Raw genomic sequence first — 25,233 nt, forward strand, 5'->3', positions numbered from 1 at the left:
GGGTATAATCGTAATGTAAGGAGGTTCCAAGCGGGAAATCGAGGCAAAATAAATTTTCGGATTTATATGAAAAGCCGCCAAATAGTAATACAGAGACGGAAATTAAACACAGAAGCGCGGAAATGGAGAGAAAATGCTCAAGCAACGAGCTGCAGAGTCTAATAGAGTCAATCAAATCTTCAGAAGTAAGCTTCTTTAAACCCTAACTGTTAATTATTTCAATTAGTTAACAATTAATTCCAAGAATTTCGTAAAATCAACAGGTCGTTGAGAATCGCGTTCAGCTGCTTAAAGAATTGAGGAATTTAGATTTATCAGATAAATCTGACGTGGCTTATCTCATTGACTGCCTTGCCGTATCCTTAATTTATCACATTATTTTTTAATTTTGTAAGAATTATTTTGATGATTTAATGTGTACCTTAGTGATTTTAAATGACCTTAACTTTGACTTCCAAGACATTTTGGGAAGATTTTACTTGTTTGGATTTATCACAGTGTATGTTAAATAAGAATATTCTGGGTGTGGCTGCTAAGTATGTCGATTCCGATCTATCTGACTGTTTAGTACAATATCTCAATTTAGGAATAAAGGTATGCTTATGCTTTCTTTTAAAAAAATTTATGTGTAATTTTTTTTTAAATAATTTGTGTGTAATTGGTTCGCGTTTGTACTCTTTGTCTTATTGAGCTGTGCCTGTGTAATTAGGCAAGTGTATGGTGTGGGAAGCATTTGAAGATGACTCGAATGTCACAAGCGGAGTCTCAGGAGGAAGAGCATTGTAGCTTCTTCTTTCAGGTAGATGAAACTTGATTCTTCGCTTTGTTGGTACACTGCACTTCCAATCTCAGAATGATATGCATAAGTTTTGAAATTAAATTGTAAGTAATTGCTAGGTAGGATTGAATTTTATGTTATATTGTTTTATTTAGGTTGTAGCTATAACAATGAAATGGAGCTCCAATTATTGTCTGAAGTCTAAGATCGTCATGTATGTCACTTCTCTTATGGTGTATTTAAAATATCAACTTTTCTGTTGCTTTCCTTGTTATACGAGTATGCAACAGTATTGATGTTGGTGGAGTCATATTATATCTTGCAACTACTAGTCATCTAATGAAGTGGTAATGTGGACCAGGAATTGGCCCTAATCAGGCTCAGACTATTGAGAAGCAGTTATAATATGTCTTCAATGTGTCATTAATACTCCTTTGCATTCTGTATGCATATTCATCTATGGTTAAATCTTGCTGATGTAAAATTAATGGAGTAGTCAATTCTGAATCTCTTTTCTTTGCAATGAGAAACTTTTTCATTTCTTTGTAAGAATTTTTTTTTGTGAAGATATGAAGTTTCTGCTTACACGGAACATGTAAAATTCGTATTTTGTTCAATTTCTCCAATTTTAATGAGGCTTGTTGTGAGCATGATATCTGTTCTTTTGACATGTGCCAAATAAGTTACGTTATGGAACTTGACATATTAAATTATATTTTTGCAGCTGCTTTCGGACTTTTTGATCTTCTCTGCTGCTAGTTTTACAGCTCTTATGAGATATCCTATTTCAGAAAATGAGACATCAATGACTATTGTTGAGAAATTTACTCTGGAACAGTTAAGTTTAACAAAAGATGCAATATCAGAGAGTAAGGTAATTTTATTCACCTTCAGTAAAATTAATGCTTGAATTGTTGGCCTTTGCTCTGGCGTTTTTTTTTGTCTCTTAAGAATTTTATTGCGCTTGTTCTAGTTTATTGTAGATTTGGTAACAACTTGAGAATTAAAGCAGAGCACTTTTCTTGTTCATTCTCTCACACGAGTAATGCTTGAAAAGAGTTAGAGGCCTATGTTAAAATGTACTGCTTGGCTCTTTTGCGATTTTGTTATATGTACTTCATAGTAAGAAAAATTTTCTGTAGTTGTACCTATTGCAGAACTTATTTCAAAGTTCACTGGGTAGATATTTTCTAACTGTCATTGCAAAGCCTCCATTGCTTCCTTTCAATTATCCTAAAATGTATCAGATGTCTACTCTTTTGAAATTTGGGGAATAACAAAAATGCTTTTTTTTTCTGTTTCAGAAAGAATATTTTAGCTGCCTGAATTTTACAAGTTCATAGTTTTTAAATATTTTAAAGCTGGACAATGTAATTACTCCTTTTCCATAATACAATGCTGTGTGAAAAGTTATTGATTGTAAATTTTTATCCTGTTTGTGTCTTTTTGTATAGTCTGAAGAATTTACTTGTTGCGTTTTGCTGATAACAAACCTTTGCCGATTGCAAGTAGATAATCAATTCAGTTGGCTTGGACATTCTAAAAGTTGCACAGGCCGTTATTGATGCGGTGATAAGACTTTGCAAAGAGTATTCCCAATCTGTGAATTGGGAGTCATGTGATGCAATATCTGAGACAGAGAAAGTTGGTATACGCTGTGAAGAGCCCAAAATTCTAAACCATGTTGCAAGCATAGCAAAATTCTCAATACAAAAGTTGTGTGAATTAGGCATCCTGGCTGCAAATGGCGGTGGAAGTCTGGTAACAATTCTAAATGTGTCTTGGAAGGGTGTGGTCACTTTACTTTTGCTTGGAAAAGGAACATTAGCAGTGAAGGTGAATGTAGCAGATATTATTGCAACTCTAATTTCACTGGTCAATGAATCTCTCAGATGTGCAGCTGATGCTTGGTCTTCTCTGAAGGAACCAATCTCTGTAAATGATGCTAGAAGGATATTCATTCCTATGAAGTTTTACCTGATTAATGCAGTGAAAATAGCTTCCCTCTTTCCAAGCCAAGCATATCTGGTATACAAAGAGATATCCCTCTGTGTATTTATGATCTCAACCTTAAGAGTATCTCTGAGCCTTGAAAAAGTTTTGAAAGTTGCCAGTGAAGTGTTGGTCGAACTTTTGGAGAAGTTGTGCTTGGATTTACTTAATTCCTTACTGAATTCAGATCTACTCGGCCAGGAGCTCAAGTTGGAAATTCTGGATTGGTTATTCACAGAGGAATATTACTTAAATCCTGTCCATGATGATCCGAGTCATCGATATAGGACAGCTTCAATTGATGAAATATTCTCTTTAAGTTGCGAAGCTTTGCCTGGGGCAAGAGCATTATTGCCTGGTCGAGTTGTGTTGTTTCTTAGTTTCCTAATGTATTCTTCTGATCTTGAAGAAGATGTGAAACTAGCAATCACCAGAAAGCTTGGTTGGTTTTTGGATGTATTAACTGTGGAAGAGGTATATGCTTTCAGTCTTGCATCCCAAATTCCAGTCTTATATGGTTCTGGAAAGTCCATGGAACTAGTATGGGAGCCTTTGTTGTCAGCTCTTTTGCATGCTTTGAAAACCTTCATGATTGTGGTGTCTTCATGTCCTGCTTGGGAGGAATTGATGTCTTTTCTGCTAGAAAATTTCTTCCATCCTCACTTTGCTTGCTGGGAGATTATAATGGAACTTTGGTGCTTTTTGGTGAGTCATGCTGAAGTGGACTTGATGAATGACATTATTGTTAAACTTTGTGCCCTGATGAAGTCCTTAATATCTTCAGAATCTGTTCTTGTTCCTGGTTCTACTCTAAGAAAAATGGCAAGATCAATTTCCATACTTCTTACTTATAGCAGGCAATCTGTGGTAGATAAAGTTTACAACCACATTGTTGGTGACGACAGATCTCAATCATCATCAATTATGTATGTAGCTCTGCTCTTGGAAGGCTTTCCAGTGAATATGCTGTCAGAGAACCTAAGAAGCCTGGCCAAACAAAAACTCATTACCGATTACTTTAGCTTCATTGAGAGGTTTGATGACACTTCATTAAGTGCCCCTACTTCTGGTGCATATGGGGTCCCAGTTTTTGCTCTTTCTGCCTCTTTGCAGTCCCTGTAAGTATATCATATTCTTTTACTTTATAACTAAAGGAGTTTTTTCAGTCAAAAGTGATAATCAAGTCTTATGCACCATAGACTTTGTTGGTCGAGGTCCCAATTTCTTGGGTGGAAAAATCAATATTTGTCGTCGATTTTAGAAAATACTGATAGCAAGTTTTACAAAAATTTCAAAATTGTTTGAATTACTTCAGAAATATAAATTCTTTACCCCGACTACTCCTTGGGCCGGAATTACTTTTCTTTCACTTGATTTAATATCACTAACTTCTTTTCTCAACTGTAAGAAATCCTTATCCAATTTAGTTCTGCTTTGTGCTTGTGAACTTCTTGAGGTACAATTAGACCTGCTTTTCTGAAAATTTTTCCTTAATTTTTGATTTATAATGATATTAACTGACGATATCACGTGCTGTAGACAGGTCAGTATATCTGATACCGACATGAAGACCCTGAAGTTTTTAGTTGCTATTATTCATAGATATAGAAATCCTGCGGAGAAATTGATGAAGGACCATTACAGTATGCTTTTGAGTGAAATTCTAGGGATCATTTTGAATATGAAGTACCTATATGCATCTGATGAGATGGATAAAGTCATCTTTGAGCTTCAAGGCCTGTTTAACTCAGGTCAATCAGCCTCTGATGTTCAATTGCTTCAATGCAAATCACAACTGGTTTTTTTCATGGCGGGATGCGCTCACATGAAGTTGTCAGAAAGCGATGATTGTGCAAAGAGCTGTGCTGTACGGGAGTTGTACCACATGCTCTTCAGAGAACGGCACTGGAACCTGATTCATCTGGCTCTTGTAGCATTTGGATATTTCGCTCAACGTACTGCTTGTGATCAGCTCTGGAAATTTATGATCCAAGATGCAGCTCTTTCGTATGATTTAGTGTCAGGAACTGAGCCAAATATGGATAGATTTATGTTGGAGATCAAGGCCTTTCTTGACAAGGATCTGGCTCTTCATACTGTCATGCACAGCGCTGAGCAGATAGAGTTACTTATGAGGGAAGGCCAAATGCTCAGAAAAAGAATCCAAACTATTTCAAATATCGAATTAGAACCTATGGCTTGTGAAAGCATGGAAATTGATGAGGAGAACCAGTCTAACAAGAGAAGAAAACTTCCTGATGGGATATGCAAAGGAATGGAATTGCTGCAGAATGGTCTGAAGGTCATTGGTGACGGCATATCCCAGTGGCAGCAAAACAAGTTCGACTCCACTGAGCTTCAGGAAAAATTCTTGACTCAGCTGTCTCGCCTTGAAGATGCAATTTCTCAGTTGGTTGGCCTGACTGATAGTGGTTGTGCTTCTCATCTCTCTACTGGCAAATTCTCCACAAGCATTGAACATCCAAGATGATGAATATGAGTTGCACAGCAATCTGGGGAATTAATACTGAGAATGGTGCTAACCAGAGAAGGATATTAACTTCTTGTTAAATGTATCAGACTCATTGCAGGTTAGTATAGTATCTCTCGTATTTCATATTTGTACACCATTATTGTTGCTTTAATTTCCAAATCATTCCTCGAGGTACATATCAGATTTGAGCAGTTCGTATTAATTTGAACTCAGTCGTAGCGTTTCGTGTATAAGTATCTGCTGTCATTACCTTATTTTCTGGATCTCTATACTAGTTTCATTAGCTTGTCATCACCTTAGATTATTGCCACCAAATTTTTTTCCCCGCAATTTATTTTTTGTTCTTTAAAGGCCAATATCAAGACATCTTTTGCCATCTTCAATTTTGAAAGAAAAATAGAAATGAGTCCTTTGAAAAATTTTGCTCTCCTGTTTGTTTTGGCTATGGCAATTTCAAAATACCATTGTTTCCGATTTTGTATTATCAACTACTTGGATGTTGATACAAAGCCAATGGTTCACTGCAAATCCAGCGACGAAGATTGGGCAGCCACATAATCCAATAGGAAGGTGATTTCAACTGGGAATTCAGTATTGACATTGGTTCATCTCTCATCTATGATTGTGATTTGAGTTTTGCTAACGTGAGAGGACACTATAAGATGTTTGATGAACGAAGAGCTGCGGTAAGATGCGGTAATCAAAAGTGCATAAAGATGGAATTTATCTCTATATCAAGGAACTTGACGCTGATAAAAAGCAAATTTCTTGGCTACAGTAGTGAATTTGAATGAAGATTTTGCAAGCTAAAACTTCATGAATAATAAAAAGACTTTTTAAGCTTCAGTCTAGCTTTTTCCCCCTTCTATGGACATATTTTAGTTTACTCCACATAAAATGACAACTCAATCCATCTCCAACGTTATGAAAGCCTCAATGTGTCCCAGTGCTCCTAAAGTTTCACTAAATCTAATTGCTGACTAATGTTGACTTGAAAAAATGTTATAATTGTTAATTGAGTTGGTTTGAGGGCAATTCAAGTTTAAACAATCAAAAAGATGATTAGAAATTTTACACATTTAAAACTCTTGGATATTTGGAATATAAAATTTATTTCTTTAAGTAAACCTTAATTTCTTCTCAGTTTTTCTTAGGGGTGGGTACTAATTTATTTGGTTCGGTTCTGTTCCATATCTAAAATCGATCGATTCAAAAATATCTGAACCAAATTAAATTATTTTGGTTTGGTTTATTTTTGCAAATTGGTCCAGTTGGGTTTTTATATTAAGTTGTACACTTTCTGTACACAGCTATTTACCTCTTCTTTCCCTGTTTTCTGAATTCTCTCCACAATAGTTTGCAATTTTTTCTTATTTCACAATTTATATTTTGTTTTTTCAGGGTCATGAGTACCTTAAAAAATTGTGCATTCCTGCTTTGTTTTGGCAGTGTCACTTTCTATATCCCATGGTTTTCAAGTTTCAATTACCAACGACTCGGGTGTTAATACTAACCTAACCGTTCATTGCAGATCGGGTTCGCGTGATTTGGGAAGACATGCAATTGAATATGAGGATGAATTCATATGGGAAATTAATATTAACATTGGATCACAAACCACCTATGATAGTGAGTCGAATGATGGTAGCACTGGAGGACAATGCTGTGAATTAATAAAGATTAAAAAGTTTAATAAACAGAGAGATGCACTAAGATGTGGTGATCAAATTTGCTTTGGAGAGTGCTAGCAAATGGGATGTGTCTCTATAGTCTATATCAAGGAAGACAAATTTTATGAGAAGCAATTCCATTGGTGATTTGGGTGTAGTTGTGAATTAATGAAGATTAAGATACTATTTGAAATTGAGGAGTTTGTGGAAAAAAATCTATGATTATAAAACAAAAGTTAACACTATGTAGTAAACATATATTTTAAACAATAATTTTGACAAAATAATTAAACATATAATAGATTTTTTATTATACAAGTGAAAAATCATATCAACATAACTTTTAAGTTATATAAATTAGTATTTACCAAATAATTTAGTGTTATACGTTGAAAGCTCCAACCTACAACCGTTCAACTTCAATCTCAAATGCATTCTAAGAAGTTCGTAAACTTTAGTTTATTAATATAAAGATTTCACATAGAGCATGCATTTATAAACTAATTATGTTCATTCTTCTACTCTCGCAATATATTATATATGCATGGATACACATTAAACTTATTTAAGACCATCCAAGACACACTATTAGATAACATGATGAGACTAACAAACAAATTAGTTTCGAATTGAAATTTAGGTTCCTAAAAAATAAGATTATACTGAGTCCAAAATAACATGTTTAAGAGGTTAAGGTTTAACTTTTAGTCGTAAAGAATAATCTTTTTAAAACTCAGATCTTAATTTCGAGCCTCGTTAGTTTGCATGCTTATTGATGGCTAGGATTCGGCTACGGTGTAGCTGTGGTACCATGCCACAGCTGCACCTAACTATTGAATCCACTTAGATGGAATGATGCAATTGTGGATCCAAATAGATCCAACGACTGGATGATGGCTAGGTTTTAAATGTTTGCTTCATTAATGAGATGATACATCATCTAAAAAAAAATTAATGAGATGATATGTTGGAGTTTTGGGAGCCCCTATGTTACAATTAATGTAACATACACACTCAACAACAACCACACAAATTGTGTGGGTCCATCATTTGTGTGGTTGTTGTTGAGTGTGTATGTTACATTAATTGTAACATAGCATTTGCCTGGAGTTTTTTATTGTTAGTCGTGGGCCCGTGCAATTGTTTTGGGCCTCTAAGGCTCTGATGACTGTGATTGGGAAATATATTTGCAAAACACTGATCCAGTTCATAATGGGTCTATTTCCTCGGCTCTTGCAATCCGTCGGCCTAATAAAGATCCACTTCCTAGGTTTGGTTTGATCCGATTACAAGCATAAAACTGGACTAAACCATATTCGTATTTTGTCGACTTTGACAAATGAAGGCCGCCATTGAAATCTCAAATCAGGCTCACAACTTAAATTTATTTATTTTTTATTATACAATATTTAGATTGTAATTTAATAACAAAAAATTAGTAAATACATACACTTTACTTTGACAGAGAGTTGAGATTCGAGAGAGTAATTTATGTTTTGAAATTAGAATCTAGAGCAGTGGATTAGTTTCTTTTATTAAAAAAAATAAAAAGAGATCAAAAATTAGATTAGTTGTTTAGGTATTAGGGTTTTGTTATTGAGGGTTATATATTTTTATAATTATTATTTTATACGGGGTTTGAGTTGGGTTTAAATGAGTACATCATAATTAATCCAAGCCAATCTAATTACTTATTGGATTAAAAAAATTGATCTAATTAACCCACAATAATCCTCTCAACCTGTGAAAATTAGATTGGGTTGAATTAAGTTCATTAGTGGATTGACAAGTGGATTGACAAGGGTTTGTGGGAAGCCATGGAAGAGTGCCAGAGGCTTGGCCTCACCAAGTTCATTGGTGTCAGCAACTTCTCTTCCAAGAAGATTGAGGCTCAACTCGCCTTCTCTACCATCCCTCCTTCAGTCAATCAAGTGGAGATGAACCCTGCCTGGCAACAGAGACAGCTCAGAGAATTTTGCAAGTCCAAAAGTATTATTGTAAATGTATTCTCTCCCTTGGGAGCCGTCGGGTCCTGTTGGGGCACGAATCAAGTTATGAACAATGAAGCACTGAAGCAGATTGCTGACGCTCACGGCGAGACTGTTGCTCAGGTTTGTCTTCGATGGATAATTGAGCAAGGGGCGATTGTTATTGCTAAGAGCTTCAACAAGGAGAGACTGAAGGAGAACCTGGATATCTTTGACTGGGCACTAACTGATCACGATTATGACAGGATTAATCAAATCCCGCAGCACAGAATGATGCCCAGAGATGAGTATATTACCCCTCATGGGCCGTTCAAGACACTTGAAGAGCTGTGGGATGAGTAAATCCCCCTTTTAATATCTAATGTATATTCTATTTCTTCTGCAATGGAAATTAGCCTTAAGTATGTTTCATATCTACCTAATTATTAGGTGTAGCTCACGGGATTTGAGCAGTTAATTGGCTTGTAACTATGAAGAATTTTAAGTAAGTACTCGAACCGAGGATTCTGTGATTGTGTTCTTTTCGGGCACACATATGAGATTGCATCAAATTGAGGATACTGTACATGGCACTTATATATAAATCTGCAGAGTGAGGTACCGATTTGTGGCTCATTTAAAAAAAAAAAAAAAAGGTTCATTAGTTTGGATTGGATTTTCCACCCTAAAGATAAACAAATTAATTTAATGAAACTCATACCTCCATGAACATGTTTTTTGTGCTTCGAGGGACCAAAAACCTCCTAATACAAATAATCAGTTGCCAAATAATAATTCAAACTTTCATAATTGAGGTTAATACTGGTTTAAATACTAGTTTACAGATAAAACTTAAAAATAAAGAATAGGAGTAGAACTAAGACACACTAGCCTAAACTAATTCAAATAATTAGCTAATTAACTACCTACTAATTTACAGAATTCCAGTACACGTTAATCACAACAAATAGTATAAATACAATTTAAAATAAATAGAAATATAAGATTAGAAATCTTAACATTATCTTTCCGAATCAATGTTTTTATGGTCTAAGGGCGGACGCTCCCACGTTTATGGAAAGTTTATCTAGGATTTCAGACACATAAAGAAACTTTATCCAATGTATAAGTTGGCATGCGTAATTTCAACATTGGTATTTTATTTTCCCATTCTATATATGCTATTTTTCTAAGTTGTACACTTTTGTGCTTATGTGTCATCCTCATCCAACAAATTTTCTTTATTCGGCAAGTTATTTTTTGTTATTTATAGGCAAATACCGAAGACATTTGTAACCATCTAACACTTTGAAGGAGAGAAATCAAAAGAAATGAGTCCTCTAAAAATTTTCACACTCCTAATTTTTTTGGCAAATACGGCAGTTTCGGTATCCCATGGTTTCGAAGTTTCAATTTCCAACAACTTGGGCGTCAACACAAAACTGACGGTTCATTGTAAAAACAATGCAGAAGACTTGGGCAGCCATGTACTTGAAAATGATGGTGAATTTAAATGGGATTTTAGTATTGGAACTGGTACACCAGTCAACTATTACTGTGATTTGGCATCTGGCAGCATCGGTGGACAGTTTAATTTGTTTGATGAAAATAGAGATGTTGCAAGGTGTGGTGGTCAAACGTGCTTTTGGAGAGTGCTAGGAGATGGGATCTATCTCTTTATCAAGGCAAATAATGATTATGAGAAGCAATTTCATTGGTAGTTGCGAATGAATTAATGCATGGTTGATGTTTCAAGCCAGGCATAACATTATAAAAACTTAATAATAAAGAGTTTGTAAACGTCAGTTAACGATAAAAAAAAAAAATCATATTGATTGATATTTAGCCAATTGTTTTGCAATTTGCGACTGTCCCTTTTATTTGATATATTTCTTACTCAAGCCTCTTCGGTAATATTTTTTTTTTCGGGCATTGAACCAAAATTATGGTTCCACCATTGACCTTGAGCTTTGGGAGAAATGCAATTCAATCAGGTGACTTGGATGAGTTTTAAAACATGAGTATATGAGTTCTTTTAGTCGATTCATATTCTTAAAACAATTAAGTTTTATAGACACAAAGGGCAACATATTAAAATGGTGAATAAAATTAACAATTAACTAATGTACGATGGTTTGGATAAGTTTTACAACGTGGCTGACGGCTCTGATTTTTTTTTCAAAGAGGGGAGTGAAGGTAGGGGTAAGGGGTTGTTTAGCCGCGTTTTCCTTGACATTTTTTTTTTTAAATTACTCAAAAGGACTCTATTGTGCACATTCGATTACTCAATCCTTGATGTCGAAATTTCTAGTTGTTTACTCACAAACCACTGTTATGCATTTCAAATGGTTCCAATGCCAAATTTGAAGGATGTTTTTACAATTAAAGTATTAAACTAACTTTTTTTCACTAAATTTGGAAAGGCTAGGAGAGGCCAGGAGAGCGAATAACTGCAAGAAAGGCCCAATCCATTATTCAAAGCACTTATGTTGTGTTTACTTGCTGGAGTGGGAGTGAGGAGTGTGGATTCCTCTCACTCTAGCGTTTACTTCCTCTAAATGAGAAGGGAGTGGGAGTCCCACTCCGTGGGCCCCACCCATTTTTGGAGTGGGGAGTGGGAGTGGGACTCCCATTGGGGGAGGTGGGAGTGGGAATCCACTCCCACCTCTCCCTTTTTTATCCTTTTATTTTTTTTAATTTAATTTAATTTAATATTTTATAATTAATAAAATAAAATAAATATTATTATATTTATTTGAATAATAATATTATATTTAACTAAATAATAATTTGCATTCATTCTAAGTTAAAATTATTTTAAAATAATATTATTATATTAATAGAGAATTAATAAATATAATATTATTATATTTATTTTAAAAATAATAGTACTATATTTATTTAATATTAATAATAATAAATAGTTTATTATAAGAAAATATTAATTTTGTACTAAATAATATTATATTATTATTTTATATAATAATAAATTTAATATAATTATATTAAATAAAATAAAATAAGGTTTCATTTTGTATTAAAATTAATAATTTATTGTTCATAATTAAGAATATTAATAATTATAATAAATTTACAAATATAATAAAATAAATATTATTCATTAAATATATTTTTTATTAGTTTTGTAATTAAAAAGTATAATTCTTTAAATAAGGATAAAATTGTAATTTGAAACTATTTACTCCCAATCCAAGACAAAGTAAACACATAAATTGGATTCTGATCTCTAATCCATGCTTCCATTCCAGTGTAAGTAAACAACCTACTCCCACTCCCACTCCACACTCCCAATCCTAGGATTCACACTCCTCAGGATTCCCAATCCAATCCAAAAAGTAAACGCTACCTTATTTCATTGATTTAAAATATGTACTTTTTACGCTTTACACCCACTAAAATATCAAATCTGTTCCCAGTTAACATCTGTATTCATTTCTACTTTATCTTTTTCCTTTGTAAACGAATTGCACTCTGATAAAAAATTTTACTCCTTTCATGATTTAAATATTTCTCTATGCCAAAATCTCTTCACCATAGAATAATTCTTTTCTCTAGGATTAATTTTACGCTGGCTTAGCTTGACTTATTTTTTCTTAAGCAACATTTTTTTCCAAATTGCATCTTAACTTTTTTTTGGGGGGGGGGGGTGGTGAGCAAAATTATCATCAATAAAAGACAAAGAACCCCAAAATAATAAAAAGAGAAAAGGATTGTTAGCTCCCAACGTTTAAGAAAGAGATATAAAATCCTCTAATGTTTTAAAAAAGATAAATAATTCACTTTTCATTAATTAATTTCATTTATTTTAACTGAAAAAAGAGTAATATTGTATATTTACTAAAAAATATACTTGTATTTAAAAGAAATGACATGTAAAATTTTTAAAACCATCTTCCTCTCTAAAATCGCGACTGCTGTGCTCTAAAAATTAGCAAGATTTAGAGATTATATGTTTTTTTTTTCTAAAATATCAGTGGAATTTATATCTTTTCCCCCAAATGTTAGGCTTTTTTCATAATAAAAATGCATGGAATGGTACCAAAAAAAAAAAAAAAAAAAAAAAGGAGCAGAGGGATCATCTCAAATATGTCTGTAGTTAGGATGGCACCAAAGGTCATGCTGAAGAAGAGCAAAGATATTTTGTGGCCAAGAATTCCACCAAATGAAGTCAGAAAAATCAAGCCCAAAGTTTGTCAAGAGTAAGAAGAAAAAGCTGATTTCTCGAAGCCACTTGATTCCCTTCACGAAAGATATGAGAAAATTGAACGCCCATCTACGACAATATCTTCGAAGAATCATACCATCTATTGTGCTAAGTGTAAGGAGGAGTAAAAGCTGATCTTTTTAAAGCATTGAAGCACTGAAATTGATCACATTCAATCCTAATATTAAGCCAATGTCGAGCTTAGGCAACTTCAATAATCGAAAGCACTGCATAGAGCTCAGTAAAATAGGTTCTGCACTTGTGGTGGTACCCAAAGGAGAAAAAAACCAACCACGGAAGAATCATAACCATCACGAAACACTGCCCACAAGAAGCTTCGCCTGGATTACCCTTAGAGAAGGCATCAGAGTTGGTTTTCACCCAACCGAAAGCGGAGTACGCCAAATGATGGTGTGAATATAAGAAGCACGTCTAAGGTTAAATGGAACTTGAAGGCGCTTGAAAATCTCGTGATCAGAACCATAATCTATGAAGCTAACATGAGCTTTGTAATCGCTGCAGACACGATCAACTGGGACTGTAAGTCCCTCATGCTCGACGAGTTGGTGAACTTTCCAAATCGAGGTAAAAATAAACATAGCAGATATTATCCAATGATTGCCAAGCTGAGATTTGAAATTTTTTGAAAAAATGGCTAAAAGAATCCTCCAGAGAGCTGGTCAAAGGCAACTAATTGTCAAATAAATTGGCAAACCAACACCAAACTGTCGTAGCAAAGGAGCAATCAAGAAAACGTGTGACATTGTCTCAATATTTTACTTACAGAGCAAGTAAAGTGAAGCCAAAGAGACCCCACGCTATTCAATAATCTCATCAATAGAAATGGTTTTGTGATAAAGCCGCCAAAGAAAAATGGAGTATTTTAGTGGAATAAAATTAGCCTAAATGTTCTTGCACTAATCTAGCAGCTGATTATGCTTGCGAACCGAATCATAGCAATTTGAAAAGGTCAAATCACCTGAGGCACTGTTAGCCCATATAAACTTATCCGGCAGGGGGTGATCGGAAGCGTAACCGATGAAATTTCTGCTATAGAAGAATTAAGATAATAAATAAGATGCCGAAAAAGAAAAAAAAAAGTCAAGGAGTGATGAGCACTGTCCTTAAGATTATTTCTGCTCCTCAATAATATTTTGGTGCCAATAGGTTGTTGACAGATAGTCCCCAGGATACAATGACTGTAATTGTTGTAAGAGTGCACACTCAAATACAACAATGTGGAACAACAGTAAATAAATATATAATAGGATGATTTATGTGGTAGTGTTTGGAATATGTAAGAAGTAGAGTTGAAGAAGAAGTTAAGAAAAAGTTAAATCTCTTGTAGTAATCTATCAATTACTATTTATAGATTAATGGTGTCTATTCAAAACACTTTTTTGAATAGCCACCATTTAATTTAAGTCTCTTTCAACCACTCTCAACTGCCTTATTAACATTTAAATTTGAACTCTTGTAATTTGATTCAAATTTAACTGTGCAGATCCGATATTTTGAAATAGCCTCACATTTATATAACAATCCCCCACATATTTCAAAATACGCACAAATTTAATTAATCATTATATTTTAATTAGAATTTAATGCATATGTCTTGGTGCTTTTCGGGCTATGAACCGGCATTGACCAATTAATCGTATTTCACAGGAACTTGGTGAAATATAAAATTTCTATGAACCAATGTTCCTTTAACGTGAATCAGAGGACTAATTGGTCACATTAAACTCTCAATTACTTTGTTGTTTCGCAGTTTGGCACTTTAATGGCCCTGTGCCTACTTGGAATTCATGAGTGCTCTAGAGATGTTTACCTCGCTCTCATAGGAATCGACCCAATTCCAAACTCATATGAGTGAGCCTCCATCAAGAGTGCTTTGTAGTTTAAGCACACGACCACACAATATTCAGGCTATGTAGTTCATTAAGAGTTAAAAGAAAAACTCAACCTTTTTTCACTACAATGAGTACTATCTTGCCATAGGGAGGGCTCAATTTTATTAATTCGATAGTGTTGCAAGACAACAAGTAACTTTTTATTACCCCTATGAACCTACTTCATGGGATCTCCAATCACATAGGTGGGGTTACTATTACCCTTGCCTTATGTTCTAGACAATAGTCCCATCCCCCTCGACGTTTGTTCCTCTAACCTCTTATTTAGTGGTTTAGTCAAAGGATCGGCCAAATTCAACTCTGACCTGACAAAATCTAGGCTCACTACCCTAGATTCTAACAGCTGCTTAATTATATTGTGTCTTAAACGGATATGTCTACTTTTCCCATTATACATTTTATTCTTTGCTCTAGCTATTGCAGCTTGACAATCACAATGAATTGAGATTGAAATAGGAGGGTAAGAATTAATGGGAAGATCTGCTAAGAAATTTCTTAGCCATTCAGCCTCAGTACATGCTTTTTCGAAGGCAATATGCTCAGATTCCATCGTAGAATGAGCAATACATGTTTGCTTGCAAGATTTCCATGAAACTGCACCTCAACCAAGGGTAAATATATATCTACTAGTAGATTTAGTTTCATTGGATTTAGATATCCAATTTGCATAACTATAACCCTCTAACACTGGTGGAGATGTACCATACATGAGCCCAAAATTCATTGTGCCTTTCAAATCTCTTGCAAGTCTATCTAAGGCAATCCAATTATCCTTGTTAGGATTTTGAGTATATCTATTCAATCTACCAACGACATAAGCAATGTCTGGCCTTGTACTAATCATTAAGTACATGAGGCTACCAATAATTTGGGCATATCTTGTTTGGCTAACACTATGTTCATTATTTTTCTTAAGTTGGGTATTTGCATCATATGGTGTAGATACAGATTTGCTCTCGTAATACCCAAACTTCTTTAAAAATTTCTCAACATAGTGCTCTTGTGATAATCTAAAACCATAATTTGTTTTATTTATTTTATTCCAAGTATAACATTTGCTTCTCCCATATATTTCATATCAAAATTAGAAGCAAGTAGCATTTTGGTTTCATTAATCACATTTATACTTAGACTGAAGATAAGCATATCATCAACATACAAGCAAATGATCACATATAGATTAGTATCAAAGATTTATAATATACACATTTATCTAAATCATTGATTCGATATCCATTTGATACTAATGCATGATCATATTTCTCATACCACTGTTTTGGCGTTTGTTTTAAGCCATATAATGACTTAATTAGCTTGCAGACCTTATGCTCTGTACCTGGAGATATACAACCTTCAGGTTGTATCATATATAATTCTTCATTTAAATCTCCATCTAAAAATACAGTCTTTATATCCATTCGATGAATATACAAATTGTGTATTGCAGCTAATGCAATCAAAACTCTTATAGATGCAATTTGTGTTACAAGAGCATAAGTATCAAAATAATCTATGTCTTTCTTTTGAGTAAATCCTTTGGCAACTAATCTTGCCTTATGTTTGTCAATTGATCCATCGACCTTTAACTTCTTTTTAAATATCCATTTACACCCAATTGGCTTGACACCAGGAGGTAAGTCAACAATTTCCCATACATGATTACTCATAATTGAATCTATCTTATTATTGATAGCCCCTTCCAAAATGGAGCATCATGTGAAGTCATAGCTTCCTCAAATGTTTGAGGGTCATTTTCAGTTAAAAAGACATAGAAATCACCACTAAAATCAGTAGCTTTTCTTATTCTTTTACTTCTCTGTAATTCAATATCTAAACTTTCAGGAGAGTTACTCTGTAAATCAACTTGAGGTAATGTTGTATCTATATGCACTTAGGAAAAATAGATTCAAAGAACTCGGCATTTTTAGACTCAATAATAGTATTTAGATCAAATACTTTTTTTTTTTTTTTTTTATCTTCAAGTACCAAGAATCTATATGCAGTGCTATTTTGAGCATATCTTATGAACATACAATCAACAGTTTTAGGTCTTATCCTGTTTCTTCTAGGATCAAGTATTAAGACCTTTGCAAGGCACCCTCACACTTTGAGATATGATAAATTAGGCTGAAAACATCTCCATAACTCGTACGTAGGGTTGGCAAAAGTGCAGGTCGGGTTTGGGTTTGGGGCTGTCCAGGACAGGCCCGTATCATACACATAGCTGCCCAGACCCGGACTGTGCCCAGATTTTTCATATGCGGGCCAGGCTTAGCCCGGTACTATCCGGGCACGGGTTTTTTATCCGGGTTTCTTCCGCCTGCATAAATTGAATTAAAAGGGGAAAATCCTGTAATAAATTATTACAACATCTTAATTATTTCAATCTACTTTGTAAATTTTAAGTAAATAAAATTCATTCATTTCATTCAATCTCTTCCTAAATTCATTCATTTCATTCTCCATCAAAAACTTAAATTAGGTAGCATAATAATTACAATTGACAAATAAAATACCAACTATCAATATAATATATGAAAATTTAAAAATATCAAACAACTAAGAACAAACTGACAACACAATTGATGCACAAACATGGCTGTGATGTGGATGTGCTGTGCACGGTGGGTCACAGGCCAGATCTAAGAAGTGGGAAAAGAGAGAAAAAAAAGAAGAATAAGAATAAGAAAATATTTCTATTAATTTATTCTTGGATTGAGATTTAAGGTTTCTTTGTGTCTTTGAAGAGAAGGGGTGAGGGTTGTTGCTGCTGGGCGTCGGCTACTTGGCTTGGAGAGTTGAAGATGAGGGAGTTGACTTGGAGTGTTGAAGGTGAGGGAGTGGCGGCTTTGTGAGTGCAAGTTTATGAGAGCTTTAGGGTTTGTAAATGTAATGTGATATATATATATATATTTAAATTAAAAAATTTTAATCGGGCATTGATCTGGGTTCCGCGTTTTTAGGGCTATGCCCGGATCCATGCCCGGAATTATCCGGGCATTGATTTTTAAAATTCGGGACCGGTTTCTTTATTCATGCGGGCCGGGTAAAACCCGGACCGTATGAGCCGGGTCCTGTTCGGACCCGGGCCGGATATGTTTTTTTGCCGCCTCTACTCGTACGGGGTCTTGCCAGTTTTCTTGTATGAAATTTTATTTTGTAGGTGACAAGCTGTAAGAATAACTTCCCCCCACAAATTCATAGGAGCCTCAGAACTTACAAGCATTGCATTCATCATTTCTTTTAAAGTTCTATTTTTCCTTTTACCAACCCCATTTGATTCAGGTGAATAAGGAGTGGTAATTTCATGAATAATGCCATGATTCTCACAAAAGGCATTGAACATGTTAGATTCATACTCCCCTCCTCTATCAGTTCTTAATTTTTTTTTATTTTCTTCCCAAGTTGATTTTCAACTTCATTTTTATAAATTGAAAACTGTTCACCCACCTCATCTTTATTTCTCAATAAATACACCTTAGTATATTTTGAGAAATCATCAATAAAGGTGACATAGAATCTTTTACCTCCTCTGATCATGGTTTGTTTTAAATCTCCAAGGTCACCGTGAATTAAATTGAATAATTTAGTTTCTCTCTTAAGAATTGGGTTACATGTCTTTTTTGTGGACTTAGACTCCACACATATATCACATTTTTCAATGTTTGATACACTAATATTAGATAGTAAGCCAATATCTTTCAGTTTCTTTAAATAAGAAAAATTCACATGGCCTAATCTACCATGGCATAAATCAACAGAGTCAACAATATAAGAGGAAGGAAGACTTTATTATTAATAATTGTGTCAAGTACATTAATCTTGAACAAATCAACACAAGATTATCCTTTCCCAACAAAAACCCCATTTTTAGTCATTACAATTTTATCCCCTTCAAAGGAGACTTTTACACCCGCTTTCCCAAGTACAAATATAAAAATTAAATTATATCTAATATTGGGAACATGTAGTACATTGTTCAAAGAAAGGATTTTTCCATAAGTCAATTTGAGAAGAATTTTCCCTTTTCCCATAACTGGAATAGAGTGGGAATCACCAAGATACACTTGTTCTTCTCCATCACTCAATTTGAACATACTTAAAGAAAGAATTTATGTCACTACAAATGTGTTTGGTAGCGCCAGAATCTATCATCCATTTTTCTTTCCCTTAGCAGCAACCATGTTTCCTTGAGTGACCACCACAGCGGCAATAATATCTTCCCCATCGACCAAATTGGTCTTAGGAGGCTTGTGATCTCCCTTTCTGTATCTGCATTTATTAGCAAAATGTCCAGGTTTGCCACAAACATAACAATTGCCTTTTTTTCTTGAATGTGGTCTTTTTATTTTTGAAAAACTTTTTGTTGGGCTTTTGATTCTTGCTTGGATGAGCCTCATTCTTGACTATATTAGCCTTAGAAGTAATTTCCTTGGCTTTCTCCAATTGATCTATTTGTCTATGTTTTTCTTCAATTCAGATATGAACAATAGCATCCTCCAAATTCTTATGCTTCCTTTCATGCTTATTATTTTTCTTATAATCTTTCCATTAGTCAAGTAATTTTTCAATTAGGCAACCAACCATAAAAGACTCTGGAAGAATGATATTTTCATTTTTCAGATCATTAATAAGCATATGGAAGCCATGAATTTGAGAAGTCACTTCCTTATCTTCTGCCATCTTGAAATCTAAAAAATTAGTAATGACATACTTTGGGCTCCAGCATCTTCTATGATATATTTTTTCTTCAATTGAGCCCAAATTTCATATGCAAGCTTGTGCTGTGAATAAACAGCATATAATTCATTTGAAAGAGTGCTGAGAATGGTGCTTCGGCATACCTTATTTGCTTTAATCCAATTTTGAAGTAATACCTCATAATTTTTAGAGTCAGAATCTGGTGGAGGCTCTGTGAGAAATTCAGCAAGGTTCATTACATCCAATGTATCATAGATTCGATCATGCCACCGCTTGAAATATTTCCCACCAAACGGTTCAATTTTTGATGTGTCAGGTTGGCAGCCATCAATGAAGCATCAGTTACGGCATCCATGAAAGAATTAGTCTTAAGAATGTTGTAGAAGAATTAAGATAATAAATAAGATTCCAAAAAATAAAATAAAAAGGTTAAGGCGTGCTGAGCACTGTCCTTAAGACTATTTTTGCTAGATTTTGATGCAAATAGGTTGTTGACAGATAGTTCCCAGAATACAATAACTGTAATTGTTGTAAGAGTGCACACTCAAATACAACAACATGGAACAACAATAAATAAATATATAATAGGATGATTTATATGGTAGTGTTTGGAATATGTAAGAAGTAGAGTTGAAGAAGAAGTTAAGAAAAAGTTAATCTCTTATAGTAATCTATCAATTATATTTATAGATTAATGGTGTCTATTCAAAACACCTTTTCAATAGCCACCATTTAATTTAAGTCTCTTTCACCTACTCTCAATTTCCTTCAACGTTATTTTCATAACTACCATAACTTCCTCGTTAACATTTAAATTTGAACTCTTGTAATTTGATTCAAATTTAACTGTTCAGGATCCGGTATTTTGAAATAGGCTCACATTTATACAATAATTTCTACAAGAAAAACTATTTTTTGTGATTGTTGAATATAATCGGAACAAGTGAAATGCCATTGCAAATGTGTTTTTTCGATAGCTAAATGCAGTTGCTGGCTGTTGATAATAGTTAGGGTAGAAATACTTTTTTTCCAACCAGCCGCCGCAAATATATTTTTTTTTAGCAACATAAGCCATGGAAAAATGATGAATGCATATTAGAAATAATATGGATACACAATCAATGAATAATTTTTATGATCCCTTTGAGCCATCAAAAATATTATTTTCAATTGGTTCTAGCAGTAGCTTTTGTAATAGTAATTTTAATTAAATATAACCATTGAAAATACATTAATTTTGGGGGGGCAAAAACAGCTGAAAAAACTAAACTATAGTTGGAAAACATATTGTTCCAATTGATTTTGCAATTGAAAATACTACATATTAGTCTAAATAAGTAATATTTGCAGTTGAATTGTTCTGCTATAAATAAGAGTAGTAAAATCAAAGAAAACACTCTACTAAAATCTTTTCTAATAGCCTTTTATTAATAATTTCAACATTTACATGAATTGGTTACAACAATATACATATCCACTAAGCTGTACAATTCATACCACTACTATGAAACATTCGCAAGAATATTATACAACTTCTTGGTATTGTTAAAAGATAAAACCAACATCAGTATTTGATAGAGTGCCGTTTGAATCTTGTATAATGGAAATTTATTGAGAGCTCTTGATTCCCTGCATATGAATACATATAGACTTTAGATAGCATGAAATTCTATATATAAAACTAAGTTACAAGGCAGAGCATCAATTAAACAAAACAGGAAAAATAAACTAACCTTAGAATTTATTCATTTCATGCCAGGTATTGAATTCATCTCTGCATTTTGTTTTTCCATTAATGATATGCTATAGTAATCCAAGCCAAATGGTTTTTATATCCAAATTTACAAATTAGCATACCGATCTAGGGAATTTTAATACCCTAAAACATATGCTAGCTTTGAAGAGAGAAGATGGAAATATGAGGAGAATTTAGAAGATGACAAGATGAATTCTACTATGATTACGGACTTAGTGGCGTGAGGAATGGGTTATAGAGAGAAAGGAGAATCTGGAGTATCTGGAGTATAACTGAAACTGTAATTCTATTTAATTATTAAATAATATAATCTAGCCTAATTAAGCTAATTTTACGATGATAAGTACTGAAATTTAGCTAATAAAGATAAACAAGATGGATGACAATATATCTTTTTAAACTATTAGATGAGATCAATATTCGAAAAAAATATTAGATTAGATTGGATAACAATAAACAACTATTAGACAAATAAAATATTTGTATTCTTGAACAGTAAAGAAAATATTTTAGTAAGTTAACAAAAAAAATGATCTATTATGTTATAACATAATTAAGTGATAAAAACAATATAATAAAATAGTAATATTAATGTACATCAAATATGTCTTAGGGGGTACTTAATTATACTATGATCATGACAATCATATTAGTAATTAAGTTTATTACCTCAACAAATACAAGGTCAACTTATAAGAAAAAGAACAAAGATCTATTTAATGAAATTGGCTGCTTGAAGTCATGCTATCATTATTTTTAAACAAATATTAAAGAGGTGGGAGACGCACAGATCACATACAGTACATATAAAAATATATATTTTAAATTTTTGTTATTATTACATCTTCTAATGATAGTCTAATTGGTTAATGTTTGGTAATGAAAGCAACTGGTCAAGAGTTCAAATTCAATAAAATATGTTTGAACATTATTTTAATATTTAATACTAATTAATAATAGTATTGGCACAATCTTCCCCCAATTATTCTTATTAATTTCATAATTTTTTCTAATATTTAATACTAATAAATTCAGCAGCTAGGCAAGGAAAACTAGAGATCAAGAGTTGCGGTGTACGCCATTTTTTTAGAAGGATAATAGCAGAAACCTTTAAGTGAAGAGGGACATGCTCATCATCAGGCCGAATAAACTTTTGTAACAAAGAAACATCTAGCCAAGTATCCTGCCAAAAATTAATGCTCTAGCCACAACCAAAGCGCATAAGAGCAGCAACATTCAGATCATAAAAATTACGGAAACACAAACCACCCTCGAGTTCCAGGGCAACACATTTTATGCCAGCAACTGTGATCAATCTACTCTCATTAGAGTCTCCAGACCAAATAAAATTACCAGCTTACCTTCTCAAGAGAGAAAGCAGAGAATTTGACCATTTAATAGTTTCCCCCATCCAACATTGAAGCTTGCCTTTGGCTTCATCAGTAATGGCCTGAAGAAATTTCTTTTTGGATTGCCTTTGAATATAAGAACCCCAAGAAAAATAAAAGGAAGGCACCCTTCTGAAAAGCCTAGACCACTGCCAGTAGCTTCTTTAGCTTCTTTACGATGATAAGAAAAAGAACCTGCATAAAAAAGGCTCTTTGATTGATTAATTCGCTGACCACATTCGTTCCCATAATTTTCAAAACAATATTTAATAGCCAAAAGAGTGCAAAAGTCACCCTGAAAAAAAACAAAGATGTCATCTGCATAAAAAGTATGAGAAATAGGAACACATCCATGAGGAACTTCTTGTGAAAGTAAACCTATGTTATTATGTTATGTGTGTGAATTGTTAGTGGAATGTGTTAGGTGTTGTAGGTGAAGTGGAATGATTTTGGTTGAGGATTAGTGTGGTGGTTGACAATAAATGAGGGATTGCGATCAAATTTGTTTAGTTTATGTGTGTGGTTTGTATTAAGTATTAGGTACTATAAATACCCTTGTTGCTTGTGCTGTTAGCATCTAAAAAATAAGAGATCAAGTCTAAGAAGAATATTGCAAGAAGAAGAAAATCTAAGTTGTATAAAGAGTGAGTGTTGAGCTTTAGGAGTTATATGAGTGTTGAGTTTTAATGAAATAAAGTGTTTGATTTTTCAAAATTCTCCAATATAATGGTATCAGATCTAGTAATCGGTATTCCATATAGCAGTATTGTAGAGCATATCAAATTGAAGAGCTTGACGAGAGAAACACAATACCACAAAAATAATCTCGATTAGAGGTCAGACGGGCCCGCACTTGCTGCCAGACGTTTGTTATCCAGAAATTGAGTTGACTCATAGAGTTGACTAAGTCGAACTGACTTAAGCCGAGTGACCGAGTTGATCTAGGTCGATCTCAGCCAAGCTCCATTTAGTTGATTGCACTACTGAGCCATTGACCACACTAAGTCATTGACTAGTCAACAGTTGATTGTTGACTTTGACCAAAAATTTAATTTTTTTGGTCTGAATCTCTCCTAAGGTTTTTCGACATGTCGAATTCCTCCACACATTTAGAATCTCCAAATCCTCACTCAATTTATAGGATCATTCTAAGTTCCACAATTAAAAAGAAATAAGTTCAACAACTGTAGTATCAAAACAAAGGCTCTATTGGATGTACATGATGTATGGGAAGTTGTGGAGAAAAATTTTGTTGTACCAGAAAATAAAGCTACTTTAACTGCAGTGTAAAAGGAGAATTTGAAAGACTTGAAAAAGAAATAGAGCAATGCAAAAGATCCTATCTTTCAATCATTAGATGAAGATGCTTTGGAAAAGATTGCCAGTGCAACCTTCTCAAAAGAAACTTGGTATAAGTTATAGACCTCTTACAAAGGAGCTGAACAAGTCAAGAAAGTTCGTCTCCAAACATTAAGAGAAAAATTTGAATCCTTACATATAAAGGTATTTGAATTTATTTTAAATTATTTAACTTGAGTTGTGACTGTTGTTACTGAATTAAAAAGAAATGGTGAAGAGCAAACGAAATAAGGATTATTGAAAAGATTTGGAGGCTATGATGATCGAGCAGTGGATTCAAAGTTTGACCATATTATCATAAGAATTGAGAAAATAAAAAATTTGAAGGCTATGACGATCAAGCAACTTCAAGAAAGGTTGCAAGCCTACGAAAAAAAAGAAGAAGCATAAGATCAAAGAACAACTCCTCAAGATGGAAATTAATCTAAAGAAAAGAGAAAAAAGCTTTAAACAATGAGAAAAGACAATATCTCTAAGGTAAATGCTAAGGATGAGGTAGAGATTGTGATTGAGGACGCGATTAAAATTTCTAACACCAACAACTCCAGTTATGAAAGAGGAGAAAGCTCAACCAAAGTACGAGGAAGAAACAACCCAAGATTGAGGTATGACAAATCCCAAGTACAGTGCTACAATTGTTGAAAGTTTGGCTACAATGCTTTTGAATGCAAGACTCTAAATAATAAAGTTGAGGGGAAGACTAATTATATGGAAGAGAAGATCAAGGAGAATGAAACAATGCTACAAGGATACTAGGACAATTATGAAGGTCAAGAAAAAACCTGGTATCTTGATACCAGTGCGAGCACATGTGTGGAAGAAAAAACATACGAATCATTGAACGATAATGTATCATTCGGGGATGATTCTAAAGTACCATTGAAAGGAAGAGGTAAAATTCTTATTATTTAAAATATGGAAGGCATCAATTTATTTCAAATGTATATATGTTCCCAATATGAAAAGTAACATCTTGAGTTTAGGTCAATT

General features: G+C 33.6%; 2 protein-coding genes across 4 annotated transcripts; both read left to right on the plus strand.

Moving 5' to 3' along the window:
• Positions 1–20: 20 nt before the first annotated feature.
• LOC102606907 (uncharacterized) lies at positions 21–7,040 on the plus strand. 3 transcript variants are annotated; one of them, XR_003066998.2, is made up of 8 exons: positions 21–185; positions 264–356; positions 460–594; positions 710–799; positions 1,503–1,652; positions 2,291–3,888; positions 4,310–5,361; positions 6,796–7,040. XR_003066998.2 is itself a non-coding variant. In XM_006487527.3 (7 exons), the coding sequence occupies exons 1-7, from the start codon at positions 123–125 to the stop codon at positions 5,259–5,261; spliced, it is 3,081 nt and encodes a 1,026-aa protein (XP_006487590.2). In that variant the 5' UTR covers positions 21–122; the 3' UTR covers positions 5,262–5,558. The 3 variants fall into 3 exon arrangements, 1 of the variants encoding a protein (XP_006487590.2); XR_371646.4 differs by lacking the exon at positions 6,796–7,040 and adding an exon at positions 5,798–6,103; XM_006487527.3 differs by lacking the exon at positions 6,796–7,040 and having other exon boundaries at positions 4,310–5,558.
• Positions 5,927–9,499, plus strand: LOC127899926 (deoxymugineic acid synthase 1-like). Its single transcript, XM_052434073.1, has 2 exons — positions 5,927–5,950; positions 8,713–9,499. Exons 1-2 carry the CDS (start codon positions 5,927–5,929, stop codon positions 9,262–9,264), a joined length of 576 nt encoding a protein of 191 aa, XP_052290033.1. The 3' UTR covers positions 9,265–9,499.
• The last annotated feature ends 15,734 nt before the right edge of the window (positions 9,500–25,233 follow it).

Source organism: Citrus sinensis, chromosome 9 (genome assembly GCF_022201045.2).
Source record: "Citrus sinensis cultivar Valencia sweet orange chromosome 9, DVS_A1.0, whole genome shotgun sequence".
Lineage (NCBI taxonomy): Eukaryota > Viridiplantae > Streptophyta > Magnoliopsida > Sapindales > Rutaceae > Citrus > Citrus sinensis.